The sequence below is a fragment of the Euprymna scolopes genome, chromosome 13 (genome assembly GCF_053919585.1).
Source record: "Euprymna scolopes isolate OS-2025 chromosome 13, ASM5391958v1, whole genome shotgun sequence".
In the NCBI taxonomy this organism is placed as follows: Eukaryota; Metazoa; Mollusca; class Cephalopoda; order Sepiida; family Sepiolidae; genus Euprymna; species Euprymna scolopes.
In genome coordinates, this window is record NC_136494.1 from 34,932,152 (window position 1) to 34,947,448 (window position 15,297).

General features: G+C 35.5%; 1 protein-coding gene across 3 annotated transcripts in view; it reads left to right on the plus strand.

Moving 5' to 3' along the window:
- LOC145291965 (bone morphogenetic protein 1-like) overlaps nucleotides 1–13,034 on the plus strand; it is a 725,795-nt gene extending 712,761 nt beyond the window's left edge. For all 3 annotated transcript variants that reach the window (XM_080137904.1, XM_080137902.1, XM_080137903.1), the window contains 2 exons: nucleotides 7,589–7,744; nucleotides 12,503–13,034. In XM_080137904.1, the coding sequence (XP_079994030.1) occupies nucleotides 7,589–7,744; nucleotides 12,503–12,855 (509 nt within the window). In that variant the 3' untranslated portion in view covers nucleotides 12,856–13,034. The remainder of the gene's footprint in view (nucleotides 1–7,588; nucleotides 7,745–12,502) is intronic.
- Nucleotides 13,035–15,297: the final 2,263 nt, after the last annotated feature.

Genomic DNA, 15,297 nt, shown 5'->3' on the forward strand with positions numbered 1-15,297 from the left:
GAAATGATGCTAGTGGTAGACATGGAGGTAATGATGGTGACCGTTATGGTAAAGTCAAAGATATGGTTATCTTATTTGTAAAATTAGTGATAGTAACTGTTATGAAAAAGTCCGAGACTGAGTTTTAAGGAAACTTTATTTTACTGATAACAAAGCAGGGAACAAGTTGCTGTGAGTCTGCAGTTTATTTAAAAGAAAGAAGAAAAAGGAAAGAAAACTCAAGGGAAGTTGCTCACTTCCGGAAAGTACAAACGGAAGTTAAAGAGTTCTTTTTTCTTTCAGCACACATATATAGTAACAGCACAGTAACAATAGTCAGTGGTGGTAGTGATGATAATAGAAACGGAGTTGGTGTGATGGCAGTAGAGTCTGAGGTGATGGTCTTGATATATTAATAGGTCAGTGTGAAAGTTTTTCTAGAACCAAAATTGTTTCATGATGATTCTGAACAAAAAAAGTTATTTTTAGCTCAAGCGACGCCATTGTTTAGTATAGATTCTTCATCGTTTTGTTTTGCATTAATAAATGGATGTAATTTCCTGTTAATCCATTTTATGCCAATATTTTCAAACACACAAAGCAAATAACCTCAGAAATTTATTTACTATATTACTAATGGAGATTTGGTATTTACATCAACAACCACAATCACCATTGTAATTACCACCTATCCCAACATACATCATCACCATATCCCTCTTTGCCATGATTCCCTGTGGTGGTAGTGATGATAATAAAGACGGAATTGGTGTGATGGCAGTAGAGTCTGAGGTGATGGTCTTGATATATTAATAAGTCAGTGTAAAAGATTTTGCGGATTTAGAATTTCATCTTGCAAATAGAAACTGTTTTTGAAAATCTTTATTCATAACAATGAAGAAATTTGCTTTGTATCATTTGATTCCACTTGTCAACGAGCTTATAAATTCTTCGCTTGTAAGATTCCTTAGATTTTGTTAGAAAATATAAATCTCATGTTTAATCTCATCTCGTGCTGTTAAGGCCACCTGAATGGTTTTGTAATCCTCAAAATAAGTGGTAATCCAAGGGAGCAAGGTTAAAAGAATATGCAGGATTTTCTATCCAAATTCTCCCCGATCTTTGATCCATAGAGTTATATGAGAACGAGCATTATCATGATGGAAGATCACTATTTCTGTTGACGAAAGAAGGTCGTTTTAGAGTCAAAGTGTGTGAAAATATTGCAGGAAAATATTTATGATACTTTAATAATCTGAAATAAAAAGTTATAAATTAATCATGGTGACATGTAATAATACAGGGTGACCCAAAAAATACAGAGGACATTCAATTGTTTTTCTGAGCATTTTACAGTTAACGGAGAAAAAAGGCCAAAGCCCCTAGTGTTTCGATGTGATGTTTTGAATATAATAAACTAGTTATGACCAAAATTTCATTTCATTTGGACAAAATACTAAGAAACGGGGCCTAATCAGAGTTAGGGCCCGTTTTTTTTGGGGGGGGGGGTCACCCTGTATTATGAATTAAAAAAATATATATAATCGTTTAAAAAGAACCTTCTGCACCGACGATAATAAAGGGTACTGATGATGATGATGATGATGATGATGATGATGATGATGATGATGATGATACAATCTTGATGCTTTAAATCCACTACCGCAACCACCATCGTTACGAAAATCATCTGTCCCAACATATATCATCACTATGTCCCTTCTTTGCCATGATTCCCTATTCTAAGACCACCTCAACAATTTTCCAACTCCTTTTTTTCTTCCACAAATAAACCCATCTTTGTGATCTTCACGACAACCGACGTTACCAAGAATAACAACAAGAATAACAACAATTATTATAATGGCATAATCATTAGAACTAATTCAAATATCCAACAAAAAAATAAATCTTGCAAAAGGTCGACGACTGAAACCTTGCACTGATCGACCTTTTCAATTGATAAAACACTTTACAAATAATGTGAGTTTTTAATACTTTAATAGATTTGTCTCTGTAGATGTATCCTTGTGATTCTGAGAGGGTAGCTAGAAAACAAATTATGTTTAAAACTAAATTTATTCTAAAGTATTTTTCACTAATTACTTGTCTATTAGTTTTGGTAATTGACTGTCTGAAGTGGAGGCTATACTATTACTTCTATTAAATTGTATTATTGTACTATCTTTTAAATGCTAAATCCAGTTTATTATACTATTTAAAACTAATGTACTATTTTTAAATGTTCGGCTTCAAGGGGGAAGGTGATGTAGTACCTGTTTTGTTGTTATAAAATCATCTACCTAGGCATTACTTCCTCCATCTCTCTAAGGAGGAGTTAGTGTAGTATCTGTTCTATTGTCTTCAAGCCTCCCCCAGACATTACTTTCTCCTTTTAGGAATATTATAATATCTGTCCTTTTCTCATGATACCATCCATCCAGGAATTATCTCCTCATTAGAGAGAAGGAGCTAGTGTAGTATCTGTTTTGTTTTCATGAGAAATTTCTCCCAGGCACTACTTCCTCCTTTCGAGCATATCTGTTCTGTTATCATGAAAACATCCTCCCAGGAATTATCTTTTCTTTGGGGGTTTAAGGGGAATATGTTCGTTCCTCATGATATTAATGCTTTTTCTTTTATGAGGAGTAATGTAGTATCTGTTCTGTGTCTTTCCTCTCAGCCATTAACTCCTCTTTAGCATTGTTCCCAGGTATTATCACTTCCTTTTTTATGGGATGGGTGGGGTACTGTAGTATCTGTGCTGTGGTCATTATGCTATCTTCCCAAGGATTACCTTTTCCTTTTATGGGAGGAGAGGTATCTTCTGTAAAACATTCACAGTAAAAACATTCTCGTCTAGCTACAACCACTGTAAATGATTTCCTTTTTTCCTCTAAGTACCTAGAACTAGACAGAACGTCCATGAATAAAGATTTTGCCAAATATTTCCTGTCTGTAGAACACATTATCATGACGTTGCTTTTCATATTCCCACATAGCCACTACCATGTCTCCTTCTCCAACATCAGGGGTCTACGTTCTAACCTCCCAGAGTTGAAGCCCAATTACAGGAGACTAACCCAGACCGTTTATTTTTAAGCGAAACTGGCATTGGACAGACTATTTCCCTAGAAGAGTTCGCAATAAAAGGATACTCTAACTTAACTTCCAAATCTGACCCCCAAGATCGCCATGGGCATGGAATATGTGCCTATATTAAAGATGGCTTTCCATGTGGTAGGGACATCTCCAAAGAAGACCCTAACTTACCCTATCTATTCTTTCCGGGTTGTACTAGCTCACACTACTGCATTTATATTTACTCTCTATCGCCCCCATAACAGCGGAGTTACTATCTTTAAAAGCATATCTGAGAAAATTGACTAAGTTTTATCAGCTTATCCTTCAGCTAACATTCACGTATGTGGTGACTTCAATGTTCACAATGTGGAATGGTTGACCAACTCAAACAAAACCGATGATGAGGGGAGGTTCTGTCATGATTTCTCCATTGCTTATGACCTCACTCAGATTGTTCACAAATCCACCCGTGTGCCCGACAATGCCGGCCAGTATGCGATTCTACTAGACCTTTTTCTCACAACTTGCCCTGAACTATGTTCAGTTTTCGTTCTGTCTCCTCTTGGATCTTCCGACCACTCAGTTGTATCAATTAAGATAAAAATGAAATGTAATAAGTCCTCAGACGTACCTCTCCATCGTACAGTATATCAATACACTATGGCTGACTGGGATAGCTTCCGTACATTTATATCGGATCTACCTCTGCATTCCATGTTTAAAAAGGATGTGTCCTCTATAGTATCAGACCTGACGGAATTATTAATCGTAGGTATAGACCGTTTTATACCCTTGAAAATGTTCCAGCAAAAACCTAACAGTCAACCATGGTTTTCTCCAGAATGTGCTGCTGCTATTGTGCACAGAAATCACTTTTTCCACTGCTTCCAACATAATAGATGTATGGAAACTAAAGCCGCTTTCAGGACTGCCAGCAACCATTGTAAGAAAGTAATAAAGAACCCAAGAGAGTTAAATGCTCAGTCCGTCAAGTCCAAAGTAGCTGAGCAGCAGCTTGGTTCCCACCAGTTTTGGCAAATAGCAAACAGAATCTTGAACAGAAGCATGTGCTCTATCCCAACTATCATCAATGAACCTGAGGTAATCTTGTCAGCATCAGACAAAGCCAAACTCTTTGCCAAGAACTTTGCAGCTAATTCTACCCTTTGTGACCAAGGCCGCCAACCCCCAATATTTCCTCTTGTATCAGAAAACACGCTATGTGATATACAAATATCTGTACATGATGTTGCCAAGCTAATCAAAAACCTTGATTCCAGTAAAGCAACTGGCCCTGACGGTATTCCAATTATAGTACTCAAAAAACTTCAACCAGAACTAGCGCCCATACTTACAAAACTGTTTAAACGTTGTCTTAAGGAGAATTGCTTCCCATCACCCTGGAAAATCTCATCCAGATGCCCTGTATTTAAGAATTCAGGTGATCGTTCATCCCCGTCTCAGTACAGGCCAATGTCTCCTGTGCGTCACGAGTAAGTTGCTGGAATCTGTGTTAAATAGAGAAGTAATCAACCATCTCAGAAAAAATAACCTTCCTAGTGACACACAATATGGTTTCCGTTCTGCTAGATGTGCTTACAGTTATATCTCATAGGATTAGCGAATCTCTCAATAGAGGCAACCTTTCTAGGGCAATTGCTCTTGACATATCAAAGGCCTTAGATAGGGTATGGCATACAGGTTTATATCACAAATCTCCAGCTATGGTATAGCTGGGAATGTCTTCTCAATTATTAAATCATTTCTCTCTGATAGGTTCATAAGAGTAGTAGTTGATGGGCAAAAATCAGAAGCTCACAGTATTAATGCTGGAGTCCCTCAAGGGTTCATCCTAGGCCCAACTCTTTTCTTGATCTACATTAATGATCTTCCAAATCACATCATTTCATCATTTGTAGACATTTTTGCTGATGACACTACCATCTATGGTAGCACATCTAAGACAATAAACGACCAAGTTCTCTCTGATTCTCTCTCCTCTGATCTTGATCACATTGTACAATGGAGAAAGGAGTGGCTGGTTACTTTTAATGCATCTAAAACCAAGCTTCTATCTTTACATCATCAACGTTCTGATCCCCATCTGGCATCAATCAAAATGAATGGCTCTCGTCTTGGGGAGGCCTCAAGTTTTGACAGGCTTCTGGGCTTGATCCTTACTCCTGATCTTAAATAGAATACATACATCAAATCTGTTGCCAAGGCCGCTGGAAAACTGGTCAGATCCAGTAAATATCTCACTGCTGATGCTATTCTCTATCTATATAAGAGCCAGGTACGTCTAAGGATGGAGTACTGTTGCCACATCTGGGCAGGAGCTGCTAGAAAGGATTTATCCTGTCTTGATAGAGTTCAAAATAGACTTCGTGACCTTGTGAGAGATGTCCTTTTCTCTTCACTGCAACCTACATCTCACAGAAGAGATGTTGCGAGTTTGTCTCTACTTTATCGTTATAAGTGTTCGACTGAGCTTCAATCTATGGTCCCCCCTCGCCAAACTTTCACAAGAAACACTCGTCTAGCTTAAAACACTATCAATAATTCCCCCCACTCTTTATTTGTGCCTAAACCTAAACGTAGATTCCATGATCAAAGCTTCTTTCTTAGATCTGCACGCCTGTAGAATTGTCTTCCGTTTTCCTGCTTTCCAGCTGTCTATAATATGGTTGTCTTCAAGTCCAACGTGAACAAGTTTCTGATGAGCTGTTCCACTTAAGTTAACAAATTTACCGAACTTCCATTACTATCGATTACTATATTGTCCTTTTGACTACTGTACACTCTTTAACCCTTATCCTTGGGTGGCCTCTCGGCCTTGATAAGTGGTGACGCCTATGTAAAGAAAAAAAGGTCTAATCATAACATGGTCGTCTTCAAGTCCAATGTTAATGAATTCTTGTAGAGCCGTCCTTAAATAATCAAACTCTGACATTTTCACTCATTTTCAAGGTATCAAACTGCCAACTCATTAACCTTTATCCTCGATTGGTTTTGCACCTTAATAAGTGGTGGCATATTAGTGTCAAACATCAGCTAAAATAGAATTAGCAACATAAATTCACCTATGTTTAAGAATTTTTGTCCACAAAGATTCATGGCGCAGCGGTTAGAGTACTTGGAAAAGTGAGTTGTAAAAGTGATATTCTCCTGAAGGTTGAGGTTCAATTCTCAATGTGGGCGACTAAAAAATACAACTGCGAATTACTTAGTACCTCTATCCAGTCGTGGCTGATAGAATGAGAGTATACTACCTCCATGAAGTAAATAAAGGGTTCCGTTCGAAATTCCATCCAAATTCCAGAGTTCGACAGAAACATTCCAGAGTTCGACAAGATACACCTGAAGATTGTTTAATGTTACAGCGAATGAAATGTTGTGAAAACGACACTCGTCAAGATGAGAACTGTAGTCTGAAGAATCCAAATAATGCAACATAAATTCACCTACAATTGATTCACACAACAGGTAAAACAATTTATATAAATCATGTGAAACGTCTTCAGACAGGTGTTAAAAAATTTACAAAATGAAAAGATTGCATCATATGGAAGAACGACAGCATACATGTTCGACCTATGCACTTATTTCGGTTGTGATGACACAACGTTAAAGGCACACAAAGCAGCACATCGAATGGATAAACTTTTAAATCTCACTGTACAAGCCTCGATAAGAAAGTACATTTTAACTGGTGTGGCCACGTCATCCACTGTCAGTCACCTGAGAACTCCAAAGTGTGTTCCACATTGATATTGATGGACTAAAACCATATAATCGACCGCTTAAGACATTGAGCAGCATAAACGAAATGACGAAAGATGAAGGAAGTGGGAAGTCTCTGTCCTATCTGAGGATTCTTGATAAAGTTCAGAAACATATCTGTAATTTAATCAGTTCCACCCTTTCTTCTTTGTTGCAATCTCTCTCTCTCTCTCTCTCTCTCTCTCTCTCTCTCTCTCTCTCTCTCTCTCTCTCTCTCTCGCTCATAGACGTGATGTTGCTAGTCTCGGTCTCTTCTATAAATACTATTGTTCTTTAGAATTGTCTGAACTATTCCCTGCTTCCTTTGTTCCAGCTTGTTTGATTTGTTGATCTAGTGATCTCCATCAATTTTCTGTTTTGATATCTCGGTAAATTCTTTCCAAGAATTGTAAGCTTGTGGAACTTACTTCTTACTGACTGTTTTCCTCCTACCGTCAAGACCAAATCATCTTTTATTCTTGTTAGCTCTTTATTTCAAGTGGATTCACGCCTAGTCTGGGGTGATTTCCACAAAAAAGTCGTTCACAAAACGTTTAGTCTCAGTATGAGACAAAAAGACGAAAAATGAAAATGGTATAAAAAATATTGATAAGAAAACAGTCCAGAGAAAAATTAAGGGAATAATAACTTTTTAACCCCGAAAACTTCAGGAAAAAATTAACCGTTTTTTAAATGCTGTTTTTTTTTTTTTGTTTTTTTTGGAAGTCACACTTAAAATGCTTTTTTTTATTGTTAATTGCAGGACCCTGCTCAGGGTTTTTGTGCCAAGGCAGTGAAAGCTGTACAAGCAGTGGAAAAGCTGACTGTGATAACATTCCACAGTATTGTATCGACAGTTCTTTGAGATGCAACAAAATACCAAACTGTGCTGCTCTAGATAATAGTGATGAAAAAAACTGTAAGTATGCGGAATTCTGCTTTTTGTAATTCAGAAAAAACGAGATTCCAATTCTTTTTTTGTAATAAGAAAAAGTCAAATCGCGAGAGCTTTATGTCCTTATTTTTCTTCCATTTGGCACGATTTTTATTTCTCTTTCTCTTTCTTACTCTCTCCCTCTCACTTTATCTTTTTTCTCTTTTCCTGTTTTTTCTCTCTTCCTCTCTTGGCTTGACTTGCCTTGCTTCGTCTCCCTCCCTCTCTCTCTCTGAAAATCTTAATTTTGCCATACTTCAAATTGATTAGTAAGAGGTAATAGACTTTTGTTTCATAAATGAATGTTTTCCCATCTCCTGTAAAACATATCAGGTGATACTTTCAGCATACAAAAAAAAAGGTATTTTAGATTAAGATCCTTTGCTAAACTACCTCCTCACACCATCCAGCGTGACCGTAGCTGAGATTGAACTCACTACACGAGTTTGTAGTGTAATTCAAATCTTGTCGGTAGCTGAATACTTGTTGCTTCACCAGGGCTATCAAGGGTATTTTTTATCGTGACGCCATAACTAGATGGAGTGCCTACCACAGCTTAAGAGAGTCCTATCCACCCTCGAGAGAAGGATAGACCGCGCCATTTTCTCAACCTGGTATTTTACCTCGCAGTACATACAGTACCTCGCCTTCCCAAATGGTCACCCATCTGGTACTGGCCAGGTTGAACGTTGCTTACTTTTTAGTGATCTGGCGAGAACTGGTGTGTCAACATGATTGAGCCGTATATAATAGATTGTGTCTCCTCACACACAGGCACAAAAAATCGAGATTCTACTTTCTAATATCTATTTATTGGTCTTATTTGTTAACTTGACGAATACGGGTTTGTCTTGTCATTTCCAAAATGCTTTCTACTGAATCTGAGATTGCAAATCAAATATAAAAACTTATTGATCTTATTCACTAACTTGTCTTATTAAACGAATGCGGGTTTATATTATTTTAATTGGAATTCATTGAGATGAGTATTATTTATTAATTTTTTTTTTATTGCAGACAATTATCCTCACCTTTTTTATTAGTTGTTTCATGACGTTTCGGCCAACTATTCCTCTGGCCTTCGTCAGGTGGTAACCGCGACGGATAGGAACTCTGAATCTCCTGACTGCATTCACTGCAATTACTGCTTTCCGTAGTTGTTGTCGTCTCACCACGTTTTGGCCGGCTTTGGGTAGGATTGAAACCGCTATCTTCAGACAGTTCTCACCTGAGTTCCTATCCGTCGTGGTTACCACCTGACGAAGGCCAGAGGAATAGTTGCCCGAAACGTCGTGAAACAACTAATAAAAAAAGATGAGGATAATAGCCCACAATTACAATAGCTTCCTTCCTTGTTTGTAACTTTGTAGGTGGCTTTTTAGACCATCCATTCAGCATTTCTTTATTAGTATGTAATGCTTTACTATTTAACTAGCCTGGATGCCCGGCGTTGCCCGGGTGTTTGGAGGATGGTTGTTGATAAAAAAAAAAAAAAGTGGTACTAAGCAGACAAGCTCGAACCCGTGCTGCAAAGGAGGAAAAGAATGTGAAAAAAATATGACGTCTTTGTTGTTGCGCCCATCAACAAACCGGAAGAATGAATGTGGGTTTATCTTGTCATTTCCAAAATGCTTTCTACTGAGTCTGAGATTGCAAAGCAAATATAAAAACTATTTTTAGCTCAAACGAAGTCATTGTTTACGATAAATTTTTCTATATTTCCTTTGGTTTGCATCGATAAATAAATGTTATGTCTCTCTGAAAATATATATTTTGCCATACTTCAAACGATTAATTAGTACGGAGAGGTAGAAGACTTTTGTTTCATCAATTAAAAATTAAATTTAAAACATATCAGGAGATACTTTTAGCATGAAAAAATTTTTTTAAAAAGGTATTGTAGATTAACATCATTCGCTAAATAACCCTACCCTCAAAATGAGATTCTACTTTTTTAGGCGATTATGAGTAAACACATTGGCCCCACTAAGTAGGAAAATTGAGAGGTGAGGTGACAAACTCCTCTCTATTTCAGATGATTTTTGCTATCGGCCACTATAATCTTTCTTGCTAAGGTCACTTTACCCTTAAAGCTGTATATCCAAATGATATTTATATCGAACACATAAAACTATTTTGCTGGATTTTAAAAATCAGACAGCTACAACATTTAAGCTTATAGATCACACTTTGCTTTTGATGCACCAATTTTCTTTGTTATTGTTGTAACATGTTATTGGCAATATAACTTCACTACTAATATGAAACATTTTAAAATAATCACTTAAAAGTCAAAATCAAATGATAACTCATTTTAAAAATATAATACCTTAACTTTAATAATGTGTAAAGAAATAAAAAACTAAAATGATTGTACACCAAGAGTTAATTTGATTTTAGCATTTGGAATTTTTTTGACAATATTTGTTATTTTTGCTACACAAAAAGATTTTTACGATATAAAATACTTCCCCAATTGTGTTTTCACTGGCAATTTCTTTAGTTTCTTTGTAAATCCTGCTGTGCGTTTTTCCAAAATATTATTCTCTGTTTCAAACCATGAGAAGTAATTTTGTTTTGAAGAATCCAAAATTACATCCCTGTTTTTAATATGGCATCTGTATGAAAATTATCTTGATATATATAGTAAGATATGAAAATATATTTCTGTGTAATGATGGCAGATATCAGTAATGACAACAAATGCAGGTTGCAAGGTTCTTTTGGGGGACGGCTCTTATACACAGACATTATGGACTATGTAAATACCTCCACTGGAACATCTGTAAAAAATTAGAAAATCAGTAATAATATTTAAGCTGATAACGATGATCATGAAGATGATGATAATGATCATCATCATGTGTGACATCACACTTGCTTGCTATAAAATATTTTAACGGTACACAAAAAGGAAATCCCACATTAATTAAAAATGCTTTATCAAGTTTATTATGATTTTTTATTTATTTATTTATTTTCATGTGAACTAAGTTTCTAACATTGGAAACAAGAAGACGGATTTGGTTGATTGATTGGTTGTTTTTGTTTTACGGCATATCAACCCTTTTCAGGTTATTTAATGCCGAATCCGGTGATTTTGGAAGAAAAATTTTTAATAGAATATATTTGTTTTTTGCAAGTCAGTTTCTATTTAACCCATAGTTGGGACCCTAACAGGTACTACCACTCCGGGTCAGAGTGGACCTGGGAGCAATGGTAATTAAAGGGTGGCTCCACACTCCCCAGAGCCCGCAAGCTGGGGCCTCACCATCGGATATAGTTTAAGGTCATATCCAGGACCCCCATTGAGGGACTTTTACCCTCTGCAGGGGGGCAGTCAGCGTATTCTAATGCCCCACCGACAGGGCCAACAAGAAGACGGAAGAGAATAAAAATTACTACCAGAACAGCAGCAGAAACTCGCCATGAAGCAAGTGAACAACAGATGTGTTTTGAAAGAGACAGCTTGTAGGCTTGTATATACGGATGTTTATCAGCTGTTTTCACTTGTGCAGTTAATGCCAAGAAAAAAAAAACACGCCTTTCTAGGGCTTTTCTTATCTTAGTTTCCTTGTATATTATGGTGTTTTTTTTTTGTTTTTTTTGTTTTTTTTGTTTTTTTGTTTTTTTGACTTCAATGATTTTTTTGTTTTTTTTGTTTTTTTGTTTTTTTGTTTTTTTTACTTCAATGATATGATGACATTTAAAGAATAGATAAGATGCAGACGGAAATTAGAAAGTAGAACTTTGGTTTGCTTTCGGCAACCGCATAACCCTCGCTTCCCTTATTTTGTCCTATAGCCCTCACATATTTTAAGCCATGTTTCTAAAAAAGGGGCAAGAATGTTTTTGTTTTTATTTGTTGGAATATATCCATCTAACACTTATCGTTGACGAGTTTGTTTTCGTTTTGTTTTTTTTCTTGAAGCAGTATGTCTTTTTAGTTCCTGACACCAAGTGGCTTCATGCCTTCTCTGGAGAGATTTCCATTTCCAAAATTGAGTTAGCACATCCAGTTCACAGGGAAAGATCCAGGAAAAAATACAAGGAAGAATACCGATGAGCTTGAGAGAAAGATAAATAAACAAAGACCTGGCCAGATATAACTTAGTTTGGAAGTTAATTTCTAAAAGCCATCCAACACATGCCAATATTTAAAAAAGACGCTAAACCGATGGTGCTGCTGCTGCTGTTGTTGTTGTTGTTGTTGTCCTTGGGCATCATTCATTCATTCTGAACAAATCAGATGATTAGTTTTGGCATTGTGGAACTCTGTTCCGGTTGCCTATTTCCCACCTGACTACAACCTGGATGTCTTCAAGTCCAATGTAAACAAGTTCCTGATGAATCGCCCCCTTAACTAAGACACTTTATCAAATCTCCAACACTAACGTACTGTAAACACAATAACCCTTATCCCCGAGTGGCTTCCGAACCTTGATAAGTGGTGACTACCTTGTAAAAAAAAAAAAAAAAAGTTAGAAGTTTTTCTAGAAAGAGGAGCCATATGAAGGTTGCTAAAATCCCTAAGTAAAAGTTTTCTGTAGAATAAACTGGATTCGAACTTGGCACCCCCAGGTTGTCAGTCCACGTCGTTAAACACTTAGCCACTGTCACCTTCATGATGATGATGCTTCTGTTAATGATGTTTTTGTCTCCCATGTTATATTGACAAAAGATTTGGATGTACATCTTCTAAAAAAAAAATGATTCAAAAGTCTTTTCCTTTTGTTCTTTCAGGTTTAGAAGAAATCCTGCTCATAGCAGCCTGCGTTGTGGCGCCTCTAATATTCGTTCTTCTATTAACGGTCATCATAGTATACTGCTACCGAAGACGGCGTTTCCAAAAATCATCTTCCCAAAGTCAGCAGCTGACTTCGCATCTGCCCCCGCTAGACCAGAGCCCCCTCTCACGCCGACACTGCGTTATGCAGACTTCCTTCATCGATGGCAGTCAGGGCGAGGACGATGACGGGATCGGTTCTTCTACCGAGGAATATTGCAACAATCCGAACAGCAAAAACAAAGCTGCTTACCAACTCATGAAACGAGCTACTATCAATGACAGTCATGTCGTTGTGGCTGATATATGATGGAATAGCCTCATTTATATTTCTTCAAATGAATGGAAAATAAGAACACAAAATGTCCCAACATTCAACTGAAGTAAAGAATCATTTTTTTGGAAAAAAAAATCTAATAACGAGAGAATTTCTTTCCTTCCGGGGAAAAGACTCTGTTCAGAATTGATGCCAGAGACATACGCGAAAAAGGATTTTAAAGAAATAGAGGACATTTTTTTATACAATAGCCAATAAAACAAAAACAAAAAAGGGGGTGGGGTGGAAAACAAATAAATATACAACAAATAAATGTTACCAAAGGCAAGATAAATTGCTCTTGTACCTACATGGATATGTTTTCTTTGTATTTTAACTTATTTTAAAGCGTTTATTTACTTTGAAACAAAAGTAGTGTCAAGAGTGTTGAGATAAAATGAAAAAAAACTATGGTGGTGTTCTTGCAGCCATGTCGAGCCTCGATAATCGTTCAAAGAAATCGAAAATTAAACAAAATACTGGCCGAACATTACAGTATTGGATGTGTTTCTAACAGCATTTTGTTTAATTTTCAATATTTGAGCGATTATCGAGGCTCTATATAGTTGCAAGAAGACTGTCATTTTTTTCCGCATTTTAACTCGTCTTCAAACTACTGTTTTTAAGTAAAAAAAAAAACGCTTTAAAATAAGTTAAAACACACAAACTAAAAACTTATCCAGGAAGTACAAGATTGACTTATCTTGCCTTTGGTATAATTTATTTGTTGTATATTTATTTGTTACCCCACTTTTTTGTGTGTTTTTTGTCGGCTATTGTAAAAAAATGCCTGAAATAGAAATTCTTTTAAACTAAAAGACAAAATTGCATCGTTATTTTTGTTTCATTTAAAAACAAAATTTCAACCCATGAAAATATTCTTAACTATATTTCCCGCCCCTTTTTCTTCCAAATAGCCATCAAAATTTTTTAATCCCCCTAAATTTTTTAAAATTCTTTTATATATATATATATATATATATATATATATATATATATATATATATATATATATATATATATATATATATATATATATTGTTCTTCTGCGCAAAAAATTCAAGAATTCTTGAACAGTTCTGACAGAGATGCAGAAGAGAAGTTTTTTTTATTTGTTTTTGTTTTGTTTGTTTTGTTGATGACGATGTCTGGTCTCTTCCTTGGCTCTTCCGTGTCGAGCAAGTTATCGAAACAAAGGATGAGCATAAAGAAATTTGTTCTGGGATTCCACAATGTGAAGAATTGTGATGCAAGTTGGACTCTTATTATTAATTTCCCGACTAATACGTCTTTCCTCTTCATTTTTATTGCTTTTCTTTCCTCAACTATCAACCATTCATCTTGCGATTTTAAGCTGGAAGCAATTTGCAAAAAAAAAAAAAAAACAAATTTTAATTAACTTGAAACAAATACCAGCCAAAAATTATCAATAACTGACAATGCTTCATCAAAAAAGAAAAATTAACTTAAAAATAAATGAAAAAACATATTTTGTTTTAAAGGAACATTCATGAAACATTAAAAGAAACATTCATGAAACATTTTTAAAAAATTAAAAGATGTAAACTATTCCGAACGAGGGAGATGAAGAATTCATTCATCTAAAACACCATATTCTCTACTTATCCATATCTTTCCTTAAAAACAATTTCACCAAATCTTTTCTTCAGTGATTGTTTGGTTTGGGTTCGAATTATTTCACTTTTTTTCCTCTGAGAACAACAAAATAAGAACTGGGTAATTTTGCAATATAGTTAAGAGCCGAGGAAATCGAAAATAAACAAAATACACAGTAAATAATTTTTAAGAAACGCATCAAAATTTAATTTCCCACAGACCTGTATATTTAAACGTTCTGAAACTGTCTTTTTGTTTGTTTGTTTGTTTTTTGTTGGTGTTGTTTTTTTTTTTGTTGTTTTTTTTAATCTACGTTTCCGTATTCTGAAGCAGAACGAAGAACATAGTGCATGATATTTAATTTTAAGTCTCTCTTTCTTATTTTACTGGACTTTAAAGAGAACTTTGAACAAATAACTTTTAATAAAGACATTAGGATTTAATTTCCTACAAATCTATATACTTTAAACGGTTTGAAACCATCTAAAAGTCGGGGGGGTGCTGTTTTCTTTTGTTTTTTTTTTGTTTTTTTTTTTTTTTTTTTTTTTTCAAAATAAGCTGCCGCATTTCGAAGTAGAACGGAAAATGTAGTCCGCCATATTTAATTTTTGGCCCTTTTTACTGGACTTTAAAGAAAATTTTGAACAAAATGGCGGCTTACAGTTTTCGTTCAACCTCGAGATACTTATACATATGCTAAAATAAAAAAATAGTTTTAGAACGTTAAAAGCATACAGGCCTGTAGAAATTTAAATTTCGATGCGTTTTTTTATTATTTTGATTTTTTTTTTTTTTTTTTAGTTATTTGTTTATTTACGA